The 24,299-nt window shown below is 37.6% G+C and overlaps 1 protein-coding gene across 1 annotated transcript; it reads right to left on the bottom strand.

Moving 5' to 3' along the window:
• Positions 1-1,972: 1,972 nt before the first annotated feature.
• LOC310650141 (uncharacterized protein) lies at positions 1,973-13,009 on the bottom strand (the record flags this gene model as incomplete). Its single annotated transcript, XM_083378977.1, is given in 10 exon segments — positions 1,973-2,065; positions 4,451-4,524; positions 5,766-5,874; positions 5,878-5,943; positions 7,956-8,092; positions 8,326-8,358; positions 9,345-9,398; positions 10,816-11,012; positions 12,152-12,326; positions 12,799-13,009. Coding segments are annotated over 10 exon segments (1,149 nt in total).
• Between the last annotated feature and the right edge of the window lie 11,290 nt (positions 13,010-24,299).

Below are 24,299 nucleotides of genomic sequence, written 5' to 3'. Positions count from 1 at the left end.
TTCACAAGTAATTCTAAGCTAGTGGTGAGATAAATAAATACATTTAAAGTAATACATTTTATTTGAACAAAACTTTTCAATTAATGTTGTAATAATAAATTTCACACAATACAAATGGCAACTTCATGTTGAACTCCTGACTGATTCTTACAGAACCCTTGGGTTCCAGGAAACAGAATTTGAAAATCACAGCTCTAAGCCATATCTTTTGATGTGCAGACTGACCCATTGTGATTTAAGAATTCTACTTTTGTGTTGAAGTCTTCAAAAATTATGTTTAACAACAAACCATGATGTATACTAGAGGATGATCAATGAGCCTAAACTCTGACTATAGTCTTTGAAACTAAGCTTTTATTGGATTTTTAAAAATTTAACAGTGTACTAATTAGGAAAGATTTTTCTCTATCCTTTTATCTGAGGCTCATTAGTATAATAGATGAAGTCAGAAATAAACATGGCTACACCAAACACATCTACACTGCTGGACAACAGCAACAATAACAACTTCCAGTTGTAGGATATGGATGTCAATACCATTTGAAAAGTAAAACCATTTTATTTTATTTGCTCTTCTCATCACCTCCTCCTATGATATATGAAAATCTATGGAGTGAATATCATAAGCTTGTAACACATAAAATGAATGAAATGTCCACACATAGCATTATTTTTATTTATTTTTTATTTTAATCCCATTTATATCCCGCCCTTCTCCGAAGACTCAGGACGGCTTACAATTTTAAGCACAAATCAATGTGCTTAGCAATAGCCTTCATTCTATGTTAGCGAAATGACCAATCAAATACAATAGTTTGAATTATTTATTTATTTATTTATTTATTTATTTATTTATTTATTTATTTAAATTAGTTTAAATAGCTAACCACATCACAAGATAGCAGTTCTGGGCAGCATACAACATTGCTAAAACAGTTAATAAATACATTAAAATATAAAAATAAACTAAAACAAAAAGTAATAGATGAAGGGATGTTAAAAATAATGGAGCCACCTCATGCAAGTAACACAGGTGCTTGGGGCTTCACTTGCATGAGCATTGCAACAGCTCAGGGCCTCCCGCGTGCAAGCATCAGGGGTGCTCAGGGCCTCACTCACACGAGCATCATGGGTACTCTCGACCCCACTTGCACAAGCATAAGTGCACCTGCCCCTCCCACAAAACTATCCTCTTTTCCCCCCTCCCCCTCTCCAGGCTGCCAACCCGGAAAGGTTGGAGAACTCCACCTTAAATAACTCTGTTCCATATCATGAAGGGCTTTAAAGGTCAATTTAAGCACCTTGAATTGGATCTGAAAACAAACTAGTAACCAATGTGGCTTGCAAAGCAGAAACCAGAAACACACATAAGTGCTGACACTGCTGTACTTTACACCAGCCTGAAGTTTGCAGATACTTTTCAATGGCGGCCCTATGTAGTTGTTCCTCAGTTTTTTTCCAAGACTCTTGCAATAATCAAAATGTAGTTAATTTAAAATCTAACTTCGAACCTGCTCAAGCCCCTTAGCCCTAAGGATGCAACTCATCCTTAATATAGGAAATATTATAATATAGGAAAATATATAATATAGGAAAATTACTGAAAATTGTAGGCAATCAGGTGGGAAACTCTTCAGCAGCTAATATCCACAATTTATTACTTCTTGTTATTTCCTATAAGGAAATGGAAAATATCAGCCTAACTAAAACTGAAGAGGTGTTTTGAACCGCTAACTACTATTTTTTTTGAAACATTAGTTTTAGTTCAGTCTGGCTGATCTTTTGCAGTCACAAAAACATTGTCTTTTTTAGAATCTATATTGGTTCCTCCTTCATCCCCTTAGGATCTTCAGGGCATTCAAGCTGGAGTATAGAGCAGCCAATTCTGAGCAGACGTCATTATTCCACGGGCAGGTGATGGAATTTTCCCCAACGTCTAAATCTAGCCCCAGATTTGCAGCATATCAAGGTTCTAATCAATTTCCTCCTCCATCAGGGAATGGCATGGAAGAGTGAAAGTGCCACATTCTTCACCGGAAAGAATCCTTTCCAAAATGAGTTCCATCTTTAGAAGTGAAGCAGGAGAACAAATGAAAGAGAAAAAGGAAAAGAAGGGGTGGGAGAGAAAAAGAATGAAAAGACCAATTTACAAATGCAGGTAACTGGCTAGTCAGAGATAGAATCAATAGAAACTGCAGCGATAATCATGAGATCTTCTCCTAGTTTTAAATTTTGGGTTGGGCAGCTCATTATCACCCAGGCTAGTCATGATTCCAAATCACAAATGCTGAAACTGATGGAGGCCTCCTATTTTGGATCTCTCATACAGCAGCCTTTTCCAAATAAATGTTTTGGATTACAACTAGATAATCTTTTTAAACATAATTTAAAAACAAAGGAGGCATAATCTAATTACTGGATGGGATTGCACTGTCCCAGACAGTCCCAGTATATAACCTCGCTGTTCTCCTGGATTTACAACTCCTACTCGAAGAATAGCTGGCAGGCTAGGAGAGCTTTTGCTCAACTTCATGCTGTGTGTACCAGTTATGTCCTTTACTGGATAGGAAGGCTTTTTAGTCAGTCACTCACACCCGTGTCATATCCCATTTGGACTATTGCAATGCAGTCTATATGGGGCTATCCTTGAAAAATATCCAGAAGCTTGAACTGGTACATATTGTGACCTCATGGGGAATTGTGGGTGCCCCAAGGATGGCACATGTAATATCTCTTCTGTGCAAGCTACTTTGGATGCTGACCTGCTTCCAGATCCAAAGTGCTAATTATAACCATGGCATGGGGCCTAGAACCATCTTTGCCCCATTAGATCAGTCCATCCTCCACCACCACCCCGCCACCCCCCCCCCCAGCTCAGGCATGAACCCCAACAGTTAAAGAATTTTGACGTGCAGAGTCCAGGAAGAAAACTTTCTCTGCCATTTCCCCCACCCTGTGGAACGTTTCTGCTCCAGAGGTGAGGCAGGGTCCCACCCTCCTGGCCTCAGAAATATCTGGAAATTTGGCTCTGATGTCTTGCTCACAGAGATGTCTACAGTGATGAAACTAGTTAACCTCTTGAAGGCCTACCCCTGCTTTTTTAACTTTAAATTTTAACTTTTCCTCCTAATGTAATATTTATGTACAGTTTTATGTTTTTATATTTTATTTGTACGCATGCAGGGTTCCTCCATTAGGGAGATGAGTAGTTTCTAAATTCAATGAATGAGTGGGTGGGTGGGTGGGTGAATGAATGAATGAATGAATAAATGAATGAATGAATGAATGAGTGAATGAATGAGTGAATGAATGAATGAATGACCTACATTTCATGCTTCCTTTGAGCTTGAGGCCAAGGGCAAATAGTCCTTCTTTAGTCCTCTTTGCCCCTGACAGATCATTTCACATGGCTTTGTACTTAATTATATTGAAGGAAGAAACTCACACAGGCTTCCTTCTTTGCCTGGCCTTCAAAACAGTCTCCCTGCCAAAACCCCCAAGCCACGGCACAGAAATTTCAAGACTTCCAACTTTCACCATCAAGTCATTCCTAAGTATAATATTCAAAGTCCTGCCAGACATGGAAAATAACCTATGATTGGATCAGGACATTCTACTTGGAATTCTATGCGACAAACTGGAGCCTGGGAAAAACAGCCTGCCATTTTTTGCTTCTTCACCAGAGCTGACAAAGCCACACCTTTGACTCATTGCTCTCTCAGCAGGAGCTGTGGTTCTTAAAAATGTAATAAATGAAAACAATGTTCTGAAAAGGATTTGGCATATGGCAGAAGAGCTTCTAGTGACAACAAGGGTACTAGGATGCCTAATTTGCAAACAGAGCATTTCCCTTTTAACTGAGAATCAATATCTTCCAAGGAATTGGCACATCTCTGCCTAAATTTGTGAGATGGTCTCACGAGGTCGATGTTCGTTAAGGTGCTTCCAAGTGAAAGGTATCACACGGGGATGCAATCAATCAAAGCTTTATTTAACGATAAAGTAAATAGAAAGAGCTCCCTGGCATGGAGGCATCCATGCCTGGGTCGAGCCGATGGATTAGCAAGCAGAAGAGAGAACAAAGAGAACAGAGCAAGCAGCGAGCAGCCCCTTGAGCAGAGGTATTTATGGGGGGTCTCAGCCCCTCCCTTACCATAAAACTCTCTCGCAATGGGGCTGCAGGGGCCAGGGACCCCTGACCCACCAGTGGGAGCAAAGAAGCCTCTTTGCTCCCATCTGATGACCTTTTGGGGGAACTGCCATGGCTGGCACAAAACATCTAACAAAATATACCCTTACGTAAAACCTCAATGGAGTTCTGATGAAGAACATCAGTTTTGGCTACCTGCTTTCTTAGGCATGCATGTTAGGTATGAGTTTGAAAAAGCATTGTATATTACAGCAGATTAGAAAAAGACAACAGCAAAAAATTAAGGCAATAAGAGCTCACCATATCCATTGGTTTGGCCAGTTGTTTCTTTTTCAACATTTTTTGTAAGAGGAGCATCATCTCATAGTCTAAATCTATTAATGGAAAAACAGAGACAAGTATCATTCATACCATGATGTTTTCACATGTGAAGCTTATCTACACTCATTTTTCTTCTTCTTCTTCCTGATACCTCACAGTTTTTTGTTGCCTCCAGAATATAATTTTTTCCCAAAGCGTCTTTTATTACTTCTTTGCTACTGATTGTAGTTTCTGTTACAGAACCAGCTTTACAGCATTACTCTTTCTTCACTTCAGACTTGGGATGAGGGAAAGCATTTGTAGGCTAGGAATTTACAGATGTGCTCCATTCCTGTTCTTTGATAACAGAAATAGTAAGTTAGACTTTCAGATCAGTGGAAATTCTTATTTTTCAGTGGGCATCCACATAAAACTTGGTACTGTATTTATTACAACAATCACAGAGCAGTGGGTGCTGTGAACAACAAAAAAAACAGCTGGTACAACTGTGCCTAGGCAACTAGGAGGCTTTGGTGTAGAATCAACCCTAGAGGGATTTAGAAGTAACTAGGAGTTCCATCTGTTCTTTCTTTCTTTCTTTCTTTCTTTCTTTCTTTCTTTCTTTCTCTTTCTTTCTTTCTTTCTTTCTTTCTTTCTTTCTTTCTTTCTTCTTCTTTTTTTCTTTCTTCTTCTTTTCTTTCTCCAGCCAGCCAACCACCTGGCCAGCCAGCCAGCCATAGTATTGTCTGGAGAGCCAATACAAATAGAACAGTGTCGATCTGTATAATAAGTGCCCAGATCATATTGCTCCATTTTATAAATATATTTATCTAATGGCAGTGGTTAAAAATATGACAAAGAAACAACACAACTCTTTGAACTAGGCTGAAAAGATTGTGTTGGAATTCAGGCTGGGCAGAGGCAGTTTGGGGGGAGAAATTGGATTAGCCAAACTTAATCTTATACTAGCATATATGCAGAAGAAAGTATGGCTAGTTGTGTTTCTTCCGTATTTAATTTAACTGTTAAAAATCCTTTTCTTCCAGCTTCAGACTTCTCATTTGAAAGACACAAAATCTACTGAATTACAATTTACAGATTATTGTTCTTATATATATATATATACATATTACATTGAAACAAATTGCTATAAATTGTGCATGAAGTACTGAAGAAGTAATACAACAGCAACATTCAAATGTCTCATCAAATGACCTGCTAGGTTTTGAGCCAGGCGCAGGCGTACCTTCAAAGCTTGAAAAAAGCCAAGAGCACCATATAACTACAACAACATCCAAACAATAGTTTCTTGTACCATCTATAGAAGAGCAAAGGAAGTGCATTGGTCCCCAAAGATCTTGGTTTTCTCCTCTCTTAGTGTCTTGGAAAATCCCTAAGTAGGATAGCAGCATTTCCACTGGAACTCAGAGTTCCTCCTTTAATGACTCCAACATGGAGCGATCTGCATTGTTACTTGCCATGGAAAGCTCCAGCTGGTGGGAGAAAATTTATAGCAATCAGTCAGTCAGGTAGGGGTGAAATAGAGAATTGCCACATAATAAACCCAGTATGGTTGTGGTGTTGTGATTCAGACCTGACCTCAGCCACGAATGTTTGATACATGATTTGGGCCCAGTTACTATATCTTAGTTCAATCCTGCTCACAGGAATGTTGTAGGAAAAGAATTAGAGAGAGAGAAGCATGCAATGTATACCACCTTGAGCTCCGAGAGGGGGAAAAAAGGATATAAATCTAATAAAGAAATGAGCAAATGTTCACAAATTTTGAGAATAATTATGTTCTGCTATGGAGCAGTCAAGAGGTTCTTGGAACATATTTTCACAGGAGCTGAGAAAATGCATCTGGGTAGAAGTAGGCTTGGAGAAACAGGCAAAAGATATGCAGTTAAAAACAGGAAGTTGGAGCAAAGTGGTAGTGCTGGTAATAGAGATTTAGACTAAACATTCAGGCAGAAATTAATCTGGACAGGATTCCACGCATAACAATCTAAAGAAGCAGCAAAAGAATTTGAGGAGACCTGAGATAATGGAATGGATGGTGCCACTTCAAACAGCTTCAAAAAGCACGAGGAGAGATCCTGTCCTTCCCTGTGTAAAAATGGTCCTGCAAATAAAAAATAAAAAAGAGTAAACTTAGCAGGGAGAGTTTTTATTTAGATCCTTTCCCCCTGTTTCACAATTTGTATTGATATGCAGGATTGGTGTTATGTATCCAGGTGCAGGTCACCTACATACCAGCGGCCACTAGGGGGAGTTGGCCTGGACGGTTGGCAGGAAAACCTAACATCCAGCGGGAAACCTAGGGCCAACCCCATTGGCTAGCCGCCTACCTGGCCAGGTATATAAGGAGGCCAGGTAGCCCGTGCTTCCCCAGTATGGACCCCTACAATAAAAAGCTGAACCTGTACTCCGGCTGGCGTCTCATCCTTGCGTCGGACCCACTACATTACAATTGGTTTAATTATATACCTGATTTTCCAATTCATAACTATATTGATGGACTTATTTATGTACCTCATTTTAATATCACCCTAATCAATCATGTGTGGTAAACAATAAATATATACATAAACAATCCATAAATGAAAACTCAAAACAGAATAATATAATTAAACATTCTTCCTCAGTTACCATCTATTCACTTAAAAAAGAATTTTTAGGGTATTCTGGAAGACAAAAAACAAAGCAGCCAGACCTATTTCTGGGGCAGCATGATCTATAATCTGGGGGGGGGGAATCTGCTTTTTCTGACTTACTTTTAGCTTACTTAATAGTAACAACTACAACTACCAGTAGCAATAGAAGTTCATGAAAAAATCCTATTTGTGGAGAACTCTTTCTGACCTTACAAGGAGGCTGATTTGTACTGACAGAAGGGTGTATTTTCAAAAATCGTGTCTCCTACTCATGCCTAAAGCAGTACAGACTACATACTTGCTTCAAATATGATGACCTCATTCTGCTGCATGTGCAGCTCTTGAGATATTCTCCTCTTTGGGCAACATCTCAAAATATGTTAAGTATTTTCAGAGCATCATCCAGCCATCCTTAATTGATGTAAAGCTCATTCTCACTATTGTTATTTTAACCTGATGGCTGTATGAATGGAAGATGCTCATGGAGAAATGACTTAAACAGTCTTCCAAATGCGCTGTCACTACAGTTCACAAACTAGCTGAGAATGGTGATACCTCCTTTCCCAACACATCCAGAAGATATGTGGTTGGAGCAATCTGCTTGCAATATTAGGAAAAGGGTGGAGGGATGACTGACATAAGGCAAAGGGATGGAGAAATAAAGGGATGATTGTGGTGGTTGTAGGAAAAGGAGGAGGAGGAAGGATTATTACAAATATTCACCTGGTTATTTATAAAAATGATAAAGGCAAGGTACAAGCCTAATAAATAAATCCATATTTACACAGGATGCTACAGCACAGGTGAAGAGCTCTAAGTCATCAAACAGCCAAAAAAAAGGAACATACCATGGACCGTACAGTGGAAACATTTCTGTTCTGTAGGTAAAGCTCAAAGGATTCCAAAAGGTTCTTCTTCAAAGGCTGGGTCTGGCATAACAGTGGCTCATATTCTTCCTTAACTGCATCTTGCACTTGCTGGACAGCTAAAGATTATTTGCTTCGTTAAGATTATGAGCAGCATCATTTCAGTTGAACTTTTAGTTTAAAAAAAAACCTAGAGAACACTTTGTACAACTGCTGTGACCCATATTGTTGAGTGTCTGTATGCCATCTAACTGGCACTTCTGATGGAGAGACATTACTGATTTTATTGAAGAGATCTGCACTATTGGGGAGATCAAACCCAATAGTGAATCAAAATTCAGTAATAACTTGCCTGTGAGTGAAGTTCCCAGTTCACTCTGGAATGCTAAAATGAAAAGAGGAAAATTAATATTAGATTGAAATTAAGCAGAAGAAGAAACTGAAGTATTCCTTCTTTGGAAGAGGTAAAGAAAGAGTAACATTCGGACATACTGTTTACTCAACGTTATTTTTTTATTGACCCAGAGCCAAAAGATTAAAAATCTCCAAGCTTCAACTAAACTAGTATTGCACAACATTTGGAAATTCAACAGAGACATATATAATACTAGTAGTTATCCTGTACAAAGAGATTCAAATTAGGTAGAGAACGTGTGATTTTCCAAATGATGGTAAAATATAACTCCCAGAAATTCCTTACAGCATGGTCAGTAATGGGAAGTGCTAGGAATTATAGTTCAGCAACATTTGGAGGGCCATTAATGCCTCAAAAGGAAAGAGATAAAAATAAAATATAATATTCAATATAAAGTCCACCTCTTACATATTGGTGATAACCCAAGTACACACCTTGTGACATTACTTCACAGTGTCATTCATTAAGCTAGCTATGTAGAAGGCCATAGTTTTATTATTCTTATAATACTCTTGCACATTGTCCCACTTTAATTGGGGATTGCAGGAAAACTATGAAGCTGTAGTGCCATGCTACATTTGGATGACTAGACTAACGGGAGCATTTTGTTGACATGGAAACCCAGACATCTTTCTGTCTGTTTCCTCCTTAGCCAGACTTCATGCAAATTCACTTAATTTAGCTATGGTTTATAGAATTAACCCAGTTTTCTAATCACTTAATAGTGTTTGGTGACTTCACATCATATATTGAGCTGCAAACTAATCAACCACATTATAGTCTAGGATTTTTTTTTTTGCAAAATTAACCTTTTATTCACAGTTAAAAATCATCTTGTGTGATCTTTGGTTCACAGATCTATCTTGTTTGTTTGTTTGCTTAGATAGCTCCACAAACAATCATGCTTTTTCTAACTTTCATACACATATTTTTGTAAGCCTATATATCAAACATACCATCATAAGTGAGTGAGGGAACCAACATTGTCTGAAACCTCTGGTTGAGATAAACTACAGAAGACAAAAATGCAAAGAAATTAGAATGAACAGAAAGATGCCTGACCTTTAGTATGGCAAACAAATCAGCCCAATATTTTTCACGCACCAGGGTCTTCTTCACAGATTTGGAATTTCTCAACTCCATATGCCATCACTGTACCAAAAGGAATTAGCATGGATTTATTTTTCATTGTCGTGTGTTGACCCTGTAGATTTGAGCACAGGATGTTAAGAATGCCTTACCCTAAACCAAGTCACAGATTGTGAAGGAAGCAAGCTAGCAATGTATAGGCATTCTCATCATCTTATAGAAAACAGGCAATGATAATTCCACACTTATGATCAATCATAAGTTGTCTAACTGGAAACTCATAGCCCTAAGGTTACCACATGGAGACAAAAGAGTTCTGCCAAAGTTCATGAGAATGCATCCCACCCATCTTGTTTTCAGCTATGGCCAGCCAGGAACCCCTTTTATCTAAATGTAAGTAGTGAGCACTACTCCTCTTCCAGCAGACCTTATTACATTCACTTTGGAATACAGTAAATGAAATAAATGTTCATTCCATTTTCTTTATTCAGTGCATCTGCTTATGATGACATGTACTTTCCAAAATCTATCTTTCCTACAAGTCCATTCTATACACACACACGAACACACATGAAACATAAAGCTACAATATACTGTTACACTAGTGTACTAATCCTTCTTCAGTGAATTTTTATGCTTCGAGTTTGCCTATTCCTTACATTTCAGTCTGCCACATTATTGATTGTGCTCCCAAAAGCTGTCAATAAAGGGCTTCCCTGTGTGCTATAAGGCAAGGCATATATACATATGTAGTACCAGGAGCCATTTTTGGTCTTTCATGCCATACCATGCTCCTAAAAGCAGAAGACCCAAGATCAAAAGAAACAGGTCATATGCTATTCTCAATGCATTAAACATGTTTCCTAGAAATGTTTTGTTCAAGTGAAGCTTAATATTCATCTATATAGGATTGGGTTTTATTTTGTTTTGCTTTGGCCACTGTGTGGAAGTGGTTTGCAATAACCTTTCACTGGATTTTATTTATTTTATTAACTTTTTTTATTATCTTGGAAATTCCTGCTGATCTCCTGTCCTGTAGGCTAAGCCTACTAATCTAGGCCTAGCTTTCTTTAACTTTTCAAGGTCAGCCCGGTTAGACTGCTACTACTTAAATAAACCATTTCCTTCCTAACCTCACATTTTAAATTAAGTTTTATGGCAGTTATAAAGGCCCTAGGGGCTGAGCTCATGTTTTGGTCAGAGAGGTTTAGTTTGTGCATCTTATTCCTATGAAAAAGATAAAAAGCCCACAACTGTTGGTAAGCAACCAACTCCTCTTTAAGGAATGATTCTGCAGTGCCTTTAGCCATTAACCTGTTCATTTAAAAAGCAAGAAACAGCAAAAAGAGGAAGCCAAAAATGATAACCACACCTGGATCTTAAGTATGTCCACTGCAGAAACTCCCCCCTTGCCACCTGTCTGGGCAATCTCTTCAATGAGAAAGGGCTCTGTTATCTCCAAAACTTCTGTCACAATGTACAAATGGAGTTTAGGGTAGGTTTTCTGGATAACACTGAGAGATATATCTCTCTTCCTACAGACAAAATGCAAGAAGGTCACAGCTACAGTTCTTACAATGCGGTCAGAGTTCTGAAACTTCTCCTGCTATTCCTGGAAACTTTATTCTATGCTGTGGGACCATCCAAGGCTTCAGAATGAAATCCTTCCACCTGGGCTAGGACTGGCCTCAAGCATTTTACTATCTGCAGTAATGGGTACAGTGGATAAGAAAGTTCTCCTCTCTACAACAAACTGTTCCATTTTAGATGATGCCCTGAAAGGAACAAGTTGGAGCTAAGTTCAGCTCCATGTTTAATTACCCTGTCTTCCCATTTATCAACGCCTTTATCTGGCCAGCAGAAACAGTTTTCAGCAGATTGAGATCAACACAGAAATGCTTGAACCCCCAGAAGGGAGACTGGGAAGGATGAGAGGTGAGGAACCCCTGCCTTAAGTGGAGACAGAGCATAAAAAAAGGAACACAGCAGGGCTCTAAATTAGGATCAAAGCAATTGCTCTACTGTTCCCTTCCCTAAGTATAAAGGCTTTTAAAGACTTATTGCTCTACGTAACAGAATCCTTGCTGCCCCCATTTTGCTTGTTTTCAACAAGCTGCATTATTGAGTCCTGGAAGCTAGGACCCCTAAATCTCAGAGAATTGGCAAAAACTTCCCATTTTCTTTTCTGATCCTTCCCATCACCTAAGGGCACAGAAATACTGAGGGAAACTGCCTTGACTGATCTTCACTGAATTTCCTCTATACAGTGGGTAGTTTTATGTGTTTTAGACAGGCCATTCAAATGAAAATCAAGATGATAAAGCCCTCTCACAAGTCACCCTGAACGTTATACACCAGTACTTTCGCCTGAATGAGTCTCAAGAGATTTATAGGAGTTCTGCCGATGCACCATAACTACCACTCATTTCATTGTAATTCATAAAGTTTCCAAATAGATTGCAGCAGATAGGTCAAAGCCATTTATTTATCCCTTTCTGCAGCTTTTAATAATACCGAAATCCAGTTTCCCCTTTGTGCTTCACGGTTGGATTATGAATGTTTTTCAGACATTTTTTTATGTACAATTCTCAGGAATGCTAACTACTTAATAATCAGTTCCCATTCTTCCATTCTTGTCACACCCTTGTGTAATAATAAGCAAAGCCATATTCACCACAGCTCTCCTGGGTCCACATAGGTTTTTCTAAGATGTACTGGAGAGGCATTCAAGCAAGCTAAAGTCAATCCACCAACATCTACTTCTGTAGACCGTATCTTAAAATTCAGCTGTCCTCCAGATTTATGGCATGTATTAGTAGAGAACAAAAGTGGCTCAGAATGTTTCCATTCTAAAAAAAAATTGAAAGCAAGCAAAATACAATGCTCAAAATATATTCTAATTGTTTTAGCATGGTCAAACCCACTGGAGCAAAGCTTACACATTTTCCCCTCTCTTTTCTATGCCCGTATTCCTTTCAAATAAGAAATAACCACAATTCACTGAATTCATATATAACACTGGTTCTGGCTTAGCAAGTTGCATGAATCTTGCCACTGTGATTTGTAATTCCTGATTTATGTCTTAGTGCAATGTTTGCATGTAGGATTACATCTGAATCTGGAAAACAACCACAAAGGCATGGTCTTCAGATCAAAAGAGGAATCTACACAGACTGTACAAAATCTGTGAGCCTGATGTACAATTTGGGTGTGGTTGCAGAGAGACCACTGTGTTTCTCCTTTGGTCCTAGGGCTCACAGAAAACTGTCCAGACAGAATTTATCCAGAATGATGTCTATGAATTAATTTTAACAAGAATACCTATTTCCATTATTGCTTCTTCTTGGACTATGTCTGCCAGTTTGAAAGAGATTGGGGAATACTTTCTATTGTTCCAAGGCCATCTATAGGGCTTTTTAGTCACCAAAGAGAGAAGTTGAAAACCATCATTTTGTGCCAGGCTGCTCACAGGAATCAGTTTCCCATCAGAATCCAGTTCTTGTATAAGCTGTTTGGCTAGCTTTTTAAACATTTTTTCCACCAATGGACAAATGGAACAGAAATGGTAATGGCAAGGAGATCTTGAACAACCTGAAAGAAAGGACGAAAGAAATCAGCAGCAGCAGCAGCACCCTGAATCAATCCACTGCAGGGTGAAGTCATACTACTACTACTACTACTGTTTTTTATTATTATTATTATTATTATTATTATTATTATTATTATTATCATTATCATTATTATTATTATTATTATTATTATTATTATTATTATTATTATTATTTTGGAAGGGACCTTGGAGGTCATCTAGTCCAACCCCCTGCTCAGGCAGGAAACCCTATACCATTTCAGACAAATGGCTGTCCAGTCTCTTCTTAAAAACTTCCAGTGTTGGAGCATTCACAACTTCTGGAGGCAGGTCGTTCCAGTGATTAATTGTTCTAACTCTCAGGAAATTTCTCCTTAATTCTAGATTGCTTCTCTCTTTGATTAGTTTCCATCTGTTGCTTCTTGTCCTGCCTTCAGGTGCTTTGGAGAATAGCTTGACTCCCTCTTCTTTGTGGCAGCCCCTGAGATATTGGAACACTGCTGTCAAATCCTTCTCTTCATTAAACTAGACATACCCAATTCCAGCAACCTTTCCTTATATGTTTTAGCCTCCAGTCCCCTGATCTCCAGTCTACTTCATTGAGTAGCTTCATTTTTTACTTTGTACTGTAAGGTTGAATCAGAAGAGTTAACCTAAGTCACCCAATTAACTTCTGATACATGCATACACAGACCAGACCCACAAGTTTTCAAACCTGTCATATTAGTAGGAGAGGATTGTTTGACAATTAAAACAATGCAGAGGAAAACTCCAGTACAGCTGTAAACAAGTCTATCCTCAATTCTAAAGAGAGAGAAAACATACCTCTCCTCTTGACTGGGGACAGATAGTGAAAACTCTAGTTTTATCAGGACAAGCATAGAGCATTTTGTTTCCCCCATAGCTATAAGCACTCTCATCTTCAAGAAACCTCCCTGACATGATCTCTCTGGCCATGGCTTGCCCTAACCATCCCATTTTCTATAATCTATTTTTTTTAGTTTCAGGCTTTTCTAGGAGAAATCGACAAGTATCTACTGTTGAGAAAATTAATGTCATCAATCAATGTATCTGTAACTTCCAGTTATTAAAATAAAAATAAACAAATATATCATATGCATTCTTATACAATCCATGATTAAAGGTAACACAAAATTGCAGACCTTTATCCTTAAATTAAATGAACTTATTATTATTTTTTTATTTCTCTTTCCCATGATGCCTGACTGAAGCTATCCCAAAAGCTCTTTTTTTCAAAAGGCAACTGGACTTTGTTTTTTCCTTGAAGACATTTTGCTTCTCATTGAAGAAGCTTCTGAAGCTGAAGGAGCTTCTTGAACGAGAAGCAAAATGTATTCAAGGAGAAAACAAAGTCCAGTTGTCTTTTGAAAAAAAGCACTTTTGAGACAACCATGACTTAGATCACTGAGAAACTCCATAGACATATGACTGAAGCTACTTCAGGGCATTATGGGAAATTTTAAATGACAAGCATTTTAAAGCAGATGGCCCTAGTGTTGTTTCCCAGAAGCCAGCTGCCAGTAGTAAAACTTGATGATCTGCATTAACTAATCTGGGAGCCCAACAGATAGGAGCTTGTTTCAAATGTCACCTTTGAGAGTGAAGAATTTATGCCATAGAACCATTATTCACAATGGCTCGGAGTTATTGTTGCAAAGCAGTTGAAAGGTTGTTGTAGTTATGTCTCTGTAGGAAATTCTGAGTTTTTATAGGTGTCACCAAATACACTCCCATGGATTCTTTGAAGTAAGATATAGTATTATAGCAAAATGTATATAATGAAAGGAAGATAAGTTGGTTATGCATACACTCTGGAATCTGAGCTTTAAAATCTCCATATAGTGCTCTATCTACTGTCCATCTGTCTGCCTAGCTATCTACTTACCTATTGTCGCTGTGATTTTGCCAAGCTCTTGAAATGTGGAGAGAATTAACCTCAATAGTTCTCCTACATCACTGTTGTTTGAGATTGTTCCTTTAACAGGCCCAAATTAAATCTTACCAGATTTTAGAAAAAAAATATTTCCCATTGCCTGAGAAAAAGCAAGACTATCTGTCTTAGTATTCCTAAAAACTTCCTGGTTCCAGAGCTATAAAGGAAGATGATTAGCCCATTTCTTAGTATCTTTGGAATTAAATAAACAAGTCTTAGCCTTAGATTCAATTTTGTATGTAATATTTATTAAATATTTTATTCAGGCTCTATTATCTAATACCAAGTTCAGATATATGTATAACTTGCCTTTGAGTCTTTAGGCCACGAGTGAAATTGATTTGTTCAGTTTCCTTATTAGCTTTCTGGTCATCTGATGTTGGTTGCTACTGGGCTGGTCTTTGCTTCTTATAAGCAGAAGGGTTTCCAGGCTTTTGAAAGTGTCCCCAAGCCAAGCTAATCCCATTAATTCTCCCAGAATGACTCTATTCCCTCTCTTTGAGAGATAGGCAGGATATTTGCAGAAATGGTTTAAAAATATTTCTTAGCCAAGGTGCATTTATTATCAATGTTTTAAAGGCAAGATGAAAACCAAAGAAGCATCATTAATTATTAATAATTATTTAAATGTAATTAATCAATGTCAGCTCCAGTTAATAACGATAATTACAATTCTATGGGTTGGATCTGGAATTATCCGTATTTAGAACAGATCCTTGAAATTAGTTCTGCAGAAGATGATCATGATATCAACAGATCTATCTAAATATGACTAAATCTGGATCCAACATGTTTGACATTTGACTGTTCAAAATACTTAGTGTTTTGATATATATAAAACAGGTATGATTATCTTTTAGCTAAAAACTCTCTCCTAATGACTTGGTAGCTTCTAAAATTCAACCATTGTAATGAAGATAATGTTTATATGCCTTCAGTTATTGCTGGGTGATTATATGAAGATGCATATAAGTAATAAATGGAGAAATAGCAAGTCCCATTAGGAATTTCTTGAATAATTGTGCCCAGTTTGAACTTTTGGAGACAAAAGGAATCCTCACTATATTCAAAGAGTTTAGTCTTCATAAGTGTGCGCAAGACTGTAGCCTCCTCCTATTATCCTAGTCAAGTTCAAAACAAGTTTTCCATTTACTTTATTGCTATGAAAAATTAAAACTGAAATATTGTTTCAAACATGATATGTGAAGAATTTACACCTGGTGGTGAAAACAAAAGGTTATGCTGATGAAAATAGCATATGAAAACTTCACTAATGATTTCCACTTAAATTGTTTGGTGCAAAAGAAGTTGTTATTGGAGAAGTTCAAAGTGTGCCTCTAAATTTACTCATTTCATGGTTGAAACTAGTCTCTTATTTCCTTTTCTGCTAGTGCTCTGATGCCATTTTGAATTCTTTAGAATTCTCCCTAAAGAACACTTAGTCAACGCAGTAACATCATGCCATTATATTACCACTCTGATCCAACTACAAGAACACCAAAGGCAATTAAGAAACATAACAAAGCTAATTCCAGAACTAGGCAATATGTCCTGTGCAGCTTCACTCTTATTAATAAATTTAAACATTTTCCTTATTTGAATATTTTCATCAAAAAGAATCAAGTTTGTACTGTTGTCCAACAGATACTCCCAAATGCTCCCTGTTCTGCCTTTGCTCGAAATATGTCAGAGGTATATGTGTCAAGGTTTACTTTGGCAGTTTGTGCAAATTGAACCAATTGTAGTTTAGTGAGAAAACCATGGTTAATCTAATCATGTCTTAGAGCAATATATGTCCTCAGTCACTCTTTTCAGTCTTAGATAATGGACAGCATAGAAGTAGCCTTCTTTGACAGCTTTTAAAGAATAATTGTTGACTTACCTAAACTGCAATGCCTTCTGGTTTCTTCTTAGATTTAACAGTGCTCTTCGTTTAACAAGAATAAATCTGATGTTGAATTTAGCAGAATCTGTGCAGGAGCAATCTTTCAGATTCCACCACAGGTTGAAATGAATTATGAAATGAAACGCTGGCCTCTTATTTTCTGGTAAGAGGAGGTACTTATAGCTTCCGACATTCATAGTCACTTTCTTCCCCTTTCCCTATGATTCACACACAAAAAAACTAGTATTCATCTGTGCAGGAGATTACAAGAGGGGATGAATATGGTTTGTTTATCTTAGGGTGAGAGAGTTCAAAAGTGCCAAGGTCCAAGTGACCTCAAAATCACTCTCTTTCACCTAACCATGATTTTCCCTGACAATCATGTCAACCAAATGGGTAGAGGATCAAGCTATGGTGACATTGAAAACTGCACAGGCTCAAAAAACTGAAATTCCAGTCATGTTTCTATTACCATTGGTTGGACCACAATTTATATGATCAAAAACTGATTTGGTTCGCTTCTGCCTAGGGACTGATTGATGTGGTGACACCAGTGAGTGGAAGGAGCAAGCCCAGAATTCTTGGCCCTTTGGGGGCATATCCATTTGTAGGGGATTAAATAAAATGTTCATATTAAAACAAAGAGATATTTACATCATTTATTTCCTGGCATTTCAAAGGGAGGGGATGTAAATTGGTGATTTGCTGCTTGAGCTTCTTGGTGGCAGATTTTTAAAAGGATGCAGGGATCATGGAAAGGGCCAAGGAGGCTGTAGATTCTTATAGATTGTCAAAGATTCCCATCTCCAGAATATTCCGTTCCCCGTTTCTGGATTTATAAGTCCTTCCTCCCAAAGTCCCAAGTGATGCTGAAATGTGGGTTGATGGTCTCAAATAATCCAGATTTGCATGATGGAAATGGAGAAGAATTCTGTTCCTATAAAACCTGCCTTTTTTTTTACTGCAGCAACTTAGGAACCCACGTTTTGATGTCATATAGTACAATATTTTTCATTTCTGTGTAACCTTAATATTTCTAATTGTTGCCCTTTTCATACTTTTATTTTATAGGGGTTTTTTATTGTACATCATCCAGAGTCACACTTTGTGAGGTAGGCAGCCATATAACTATGAGGAAGAAGTAAATAAAAATGAAATGAAATAAATATGGCAACTACAAGCAGGTGTGGCTCTAGAGAGTTAAACAAATGGATGAGCACAATCCCATACAAGAATCTGGTTCTTCACTGTCTCTCTTCTATGAACTCCTGAAAATGTGTGTGTGTGTGGGGGGGGGAAATTCCCTCTGCCTCCATATGAAAATAACTCCTTTGATATTCTGTTTTGCTTCCCTTTGGTTGTTGCTATTGGTTTCTATTTTTGTTCAATGTACCCTCAATAACCCTAGTCAACTTTGCAATTTCGCTTCTCCAAATTGTCAAAGAAATCGTGTAAATATTGAACTCTGCAGTGATGATTTGACTGGGTCACCCTTCCTACAGGAAGGAATCATGTAATTAAAAGCGGGCTTTCCTTTCCATGATGCAACACTGCTTGTTTTGCAACTCTCAAAATTGGCTTCCTGGGTTACTAGTCACACTTGTCAAACCCCAAGATTCATTATTTCTGAGAATCCTACAGCACCTAATTAATGTGAAGTGCATGCTTATAATTGATTAATGTGCATTATTTCTTTAGGTATTTTCACCCCTTACAAAATCTGCTGGGTAGTGGATGGGCTATAAATATTTTATATCACAATAAAAAGTTATTCTTTAACTAAAAAGGCTCCCATAACAAGCCAAACTACAGATAAGAATGGTAAGGCAGCTCCTGTCCCCAGGTTTGAAATCTAAACAATGAAACAAAAAGATAAAGGGGAAGAGATGGAAGGAAGAAAATCAGCAAATTCATGTATTAATAAAAGTAGCATGCTTGTTTTATAGTGACAGCCATCAAAGTCAATACTCTATCCTTAGAAAAATAGAGATCCTTGATGAAATGGCTGATATTGTCAAGAGAATGTCATGAACAGGTGACTTCTTCTGTCTGAATGCTCTCCAGATGTGTGGACTAACACTCAGAATTCTCAGAAGTAGCCATGGTGATTGGGAGATACTGGGAGTTGATGTCAGCATCACATCTTCTAAATCAGCCACAACTGCAGCCAGTATCTATCAATGTATTAAAGAATCCTGCAACAGTCATTATAGAATAATTGTAAAATAGGATATAAATATATCCCATTGTTCACTTATAATGCACAGCTAAGATTCGCTGAAACCAAGATCTATACAACAATTTAATGGTCTGCTTAAATATAACCCTAAACCACAATTATTAGTTTTGTGCATTGTGCGAACCATGTAGTATATTATACATTTGATTCATCATATCACCCTTGGTGATAAGGCAGACACCAATGCTGATTCATTTTATGTACAGTATTTGTACAACCCAATCTCTTATATTGGCCTTCCATTAGCTATTAGCTCTTCCTAATATCTGTATTTTAAAGAGTCTTTTGCTTTTTTTCTGTTTTCTTGGTTTTATATTTTATACACTTACAGTTTCAGGATCCTTTAGTAGTAGAGACATACTAATTACATGATCAATAGTTGACTACAAATCTAGCTTGTGACAGCCCATCTTAGTTACTTTCAAATATTTGGGCTAAAATCCTTTTACCTGCAGCCAGTATCTTGAAGGGACAAAGCTAGAGAGGGCTAATTAATGCCAAAACACTCAATACAAGCTTGTCTTTCCTAACAGACATTTAATATTCTTGACAAGAAAGTTGGAGTAATTGTTTTTTTTACTTCCGTTCAGCTATCCAATTATCCTTTGTTTATGAGGAAATTATGGTAATAGCAATTTTCATTCCAGCAGTGAGAAGTATGTTCCCCAAAATTTCAATGCCCAAGGCTTTAAACCTAATATTTTTCAAATCAGCCTAATAAATAGATAGATACCTATGGTTCTGGTTGACCTTAAATAATCCTTAGAACAGTTAAATACAGTTTAACTTGCTTTGAGTCTGCCCAGTTCAAATGAAAGTTGTGTAACAATTTGGTTCACAAATTTCTCTTATTGCAACAGCCCAATTCTTACAGAGTGTCAACTGATGTTTCCTCTCCTGTATGAGTCATTCATTCTTCAAAGAAGGGCTGTGGGGGTTTTTTTTAAAAAAAATATACTGTTTAACAAGCAGATAGAAAGGGTACTGATGTTTTTTGAATTTGGTGTTAGGGATGACTCCTGAGAATATCATGGAGAGCCAAGAAAACAAACAAACAGATTATGAAACAAATCAACCAAAGTTGTCTATTGGGTCAACCCAGAGTTTTAACTCATGAATTCTTGACACAAATAATCAATTATCCTACTTCAGACACAATAGATGAAAACCTAGCTGTCTGGAAAAGGCTTTAATGTTAGGAAAAATGGAGGGAAAGAGAATAGGAAGACCAGCAGAAGGTAGTTGGATACACCCAGTGGTGGGATTCAGCCAGTTTGCACCACTTCGGCAGAATCAGTAGCTAACTTTATGTTGCCCAGGCCCAGAATGGACTTCTGGAAGTGGCATCCAAACAGAGAACCAGTTGTTCACATATTTGAATCCCACCACTGGATACACCCTTGTACGACGTGAAACTTAGTGACAGATCATCATGGAGAAAACATAGCAATAATCAATTAATAAAACAGGCAGGCAGGTCTCCTTCAGATTTCAAAATATCAGTTTGGTTCCAGCCTCTTGGTCCAGAGGATATTTGCCTTCACATGATCCAGAAGATACTTGACTAACCTTCCAAGAAGAATTAGAGAAAGGAAATGGGAAGACCTCCCACTGCTATAACTATACTGGATTTTTAAAGGCAAACTAATCTGGGAAGACACACCTTGGTTGTCTCAAAAATATAGACTACAAATTCCATTCATTTCCACATCAGTTTGTTTTGGAAAATAATTATTTTTCAAACCCTTAAGAAACATAGGTTGTGCAACCAATTCCTGCCAAAGTAATAATTAAAATAAAGCTTTTTTTCTAGATTCTTATACATTTGACCCATTTATTGCATTGATAGCAATAAATTAATCTGACAGCCAAGACATAATATTCCTTTCCTGGGCTTGTTGCTCTCCAAATATGTTGAAATTACAATTCCCAGATTTTCAACCCAGCATGATTTTCACTGTATTCACTGGGAATTCTCAGGCTCACACCCAAGAAATGAGGAAGAAGATGGTAACCTTATCACAAAGGTCCTGATAATGACCTCGATCTCCTATTCACAAATCCCCAAAGGCTTGTTTTATTCATTCAAGGATAAGATAGTATTACACATTCTTGACTGAAAGTAGGGTAGTAATGTTTTGTTTCTAAACCTTGAACACAAAAAAGAAAGCCAGGGAGGCACTTATTAACTCAGAAAAATAAAAATATCTTTGCAGACACCCCCCCAACAATTAGAACTCAGCTGTAGTGTATTTTTATTTATTTATTTTAATTTAATTTAATTTGTATACCGCCCTTCTCCCGAAGGACTCAGGGCGGTGAACAGGGCAATAAATACCAAAAATACAAAATACAAAAATTAAAAACAGATTAAACTTTTTATCCAAAAAGGGCCTCAGTAAAATAGTTAATCTTGTCTGACTACTTCTAAAATTGAGGATCTAATCAGTCATGCATCTTTGTTAAGGCCCAGCTAAATGTGAGGTAGGCATTCTTTTACCCTGAGTGGATTTTCATTCCTGCACAAGACAGTTATGAGGCCCACAGGAACTGTGATTATTAAGATTCAGGACCAAAATTATTCCAGTTACAACTAGTTAACTAAAACCACCCATCTCCTGCACTATTTAGAATGAGGAGAAGCAAGCTCCATGAATGAATCCTATCCTAATCCTGAACATCTCCAGAAGTTGAGTTAGCAGGTATGTCCTATCCCAATCCTAAGGCAGCATCTCCAGAAAAAGGCTGTTGAAGATCTTCATTTTTCTAGAGCAAATTAATTTTGTTGTCTGATGATACTAGGATAATACCAAGCAGAATCTGAGTCTCTGTCAAAGTCTATGCTATTATACGTGGAATGTTAGCAATGGCAGTAGTTTTCCAAAATGCAACTGGTATTTTGCACACATATGAAAATATGATTATGATATCTAGTAATTGAGTACAAGGCATATAACCTATAACCATAGGAGAAATAAGAAGTGCCAAGAGGGCTATGCATTTTAAATTTCAGGTGTTGCTGTCCAATATGTTATAGAGTGTTCTTTCATTTTCTTTCTGGAAAGAGTGGAGCTTTACACCATCTTTCTTTCATTACTCAACAATTCATAGTGGGTTTTTTTTTTTAAAAAAATATGAATCCTTTCCTGTCTACCAGTTCTTTAGTGGAAATAAAAACCAAGATCTCTTTCCTCTTACCAGCCTCATCCACCATATATTTTAGCCAATTTTCTAAGCTGATTTTTGGGGAACTAATAATCTGAACAATTCATAATAACTTAATCAGTTTCACAATGCTAACACAAAAGTAGTCCATTTTCCAATTTAACAAATTAGCATGCACTTCTCTTGGCAAAATCTTTGGAAGCAGTCAGAAGATCCATGCCTTTCCAACAGCATGTTAGGTTCTCAGATTCAGAACTAAGTTAATTTTATAGCAAAAACAAGAGACATTTATATTAATATTTAGTAGTATTTTTATTTGATATGTGGTTATATCTAAGAGCACTACAAAATCTATATCTATCGATCCATCCATCTATCATCTATCAATCTATTTTGCCCACTGCAGAAACCCACCCCGATCAGTTCAGAAGTGTGAAAACAAGGACCTCTTTCCAGAGACACAAGAACATCATGGCACCATCCAATACATCCTGCTTAATTATTGTTTATTTATCTTTTTTCATGGGAAAAGAAAATTAAATAAATAACATTGTTGGGGAAGGGAAAACAGGAAATATTTTGATTATTACATAACTTCTTTGTTTTCTCCATTTTGTGCATGTGTAAAGGTTTTCAGTGAGCATTTTCATTTGTTAAGATTTTCTTTGTGCGCAGCTCTTTGTAAGCTACCAGCATCCCATTAGAGGAGTCCAACTGCATACTGGGAATGTAGAGAAGAGGTACTAAGTTTGAAAAGCTCAAGGCATAAGGCTGCTTATCAACGGAGAAAGAGAGCGTGTACATTCTTCTCATCCTGCGTTCCCTCAATACTTGGTCACAGTAGCAGGTCAGCTCTCATCTGGATCCTCACACAAACATCTGGTGACCAGTGCCCCTTCTGTTTGATGGTACACAACAGCAGCACAGTCTCTTTTTTTCCCAACGAAGGCGTTTTGGCTTTTATTGGTAAGGAAACAAGACGGAACCTCTTGAAAATCAAGGGAAGAATTTTGTTACAAAGTAGGTAGGACTTGCAAAAAAAATTGTCCACCCACAAAAAGCTCTGCCCTGAAAAACCAGACCATAAAGCTCTTGAGGAGGCAACCTCTCAATAAAGGGCACTTGAGAGTATGGCAGGTCGATGCAATCTCTACCTCTTACCCTCATGGGCCAGAGCAGAGTGTAAGATGGTCTAGTAACCTGGCAGGGCAGAATTCCCTCAAGTACAAACCAGGTAGGCACATGAGGAATACAGGTGGACCTCCAGGTCATAATGGCAGTTTTGAATGATATGCCACACAGATGGTTTCATTGCCTATGGCTCCATCTCCAATATTAAGAACCTCAATATCCAGAGTAAGTAAAAACAGTCTCCCAAGCCTAGCACACTTCCCTAAAGTCCTCCTTTTCCCAGTATTTGGGGAAGTCTTGACAAAGCAACCCTTCAAAATGGCACATTGGTATATATATAAAGGTGGTACAAAGCTGGGTAGCAGGAGGCATCAGATTTGATTACATTTTCTATTGACATTATGTCTTAGCTGGAGCCATTGCAAGCGTTAGGGTAATTTTGTTTTCCATAAAGAATCTACTTACCATATGGAAGTAGCACAATGTGGGGATCTCAACCATGTCAATTCCCACCAAATTTCAAATAACTGGAGATATGGAAGGTATCACAGTTGAGATTTGAGAATAACTGGCTTACATTCATGAAAATAGGTAGGAAGAATAGATAGGCATCAAGAGCCAGCAATATTTCTAGAGGCTCTATTTTAACAATGCTGACCACGGAGGATAAATTTCATTACAACTGTATTAGAGTCCCAGTATGAGCCACAGTCCTGGCAGGCACCAAGTATGTAAGACTGCATTTCTTAATATTCCCAATCCTGCTACATATTGCTGGGGGTTGGATCTGACACATCCGGAAAATGCTGGCTTGAGGAAAGCTGTTATAAAAACATTTTTGTGTCATTGCTCAAGTGTT

This window comes from Vipera ursinii, assembly GCF_947247035.1.
Source record: "Vipera ursinii genome assembly, chromosome: Z".
NCBI lineage: Eukaryota > Metazoa > Chordata > Lepidosauria > Squamata > Viperidae > Vipera > Vipera ursinii.
Note: the sequence above shows the minus strand (reverse complement) of the source record. Positions and strands in the feature narration are given on the sequence as shown.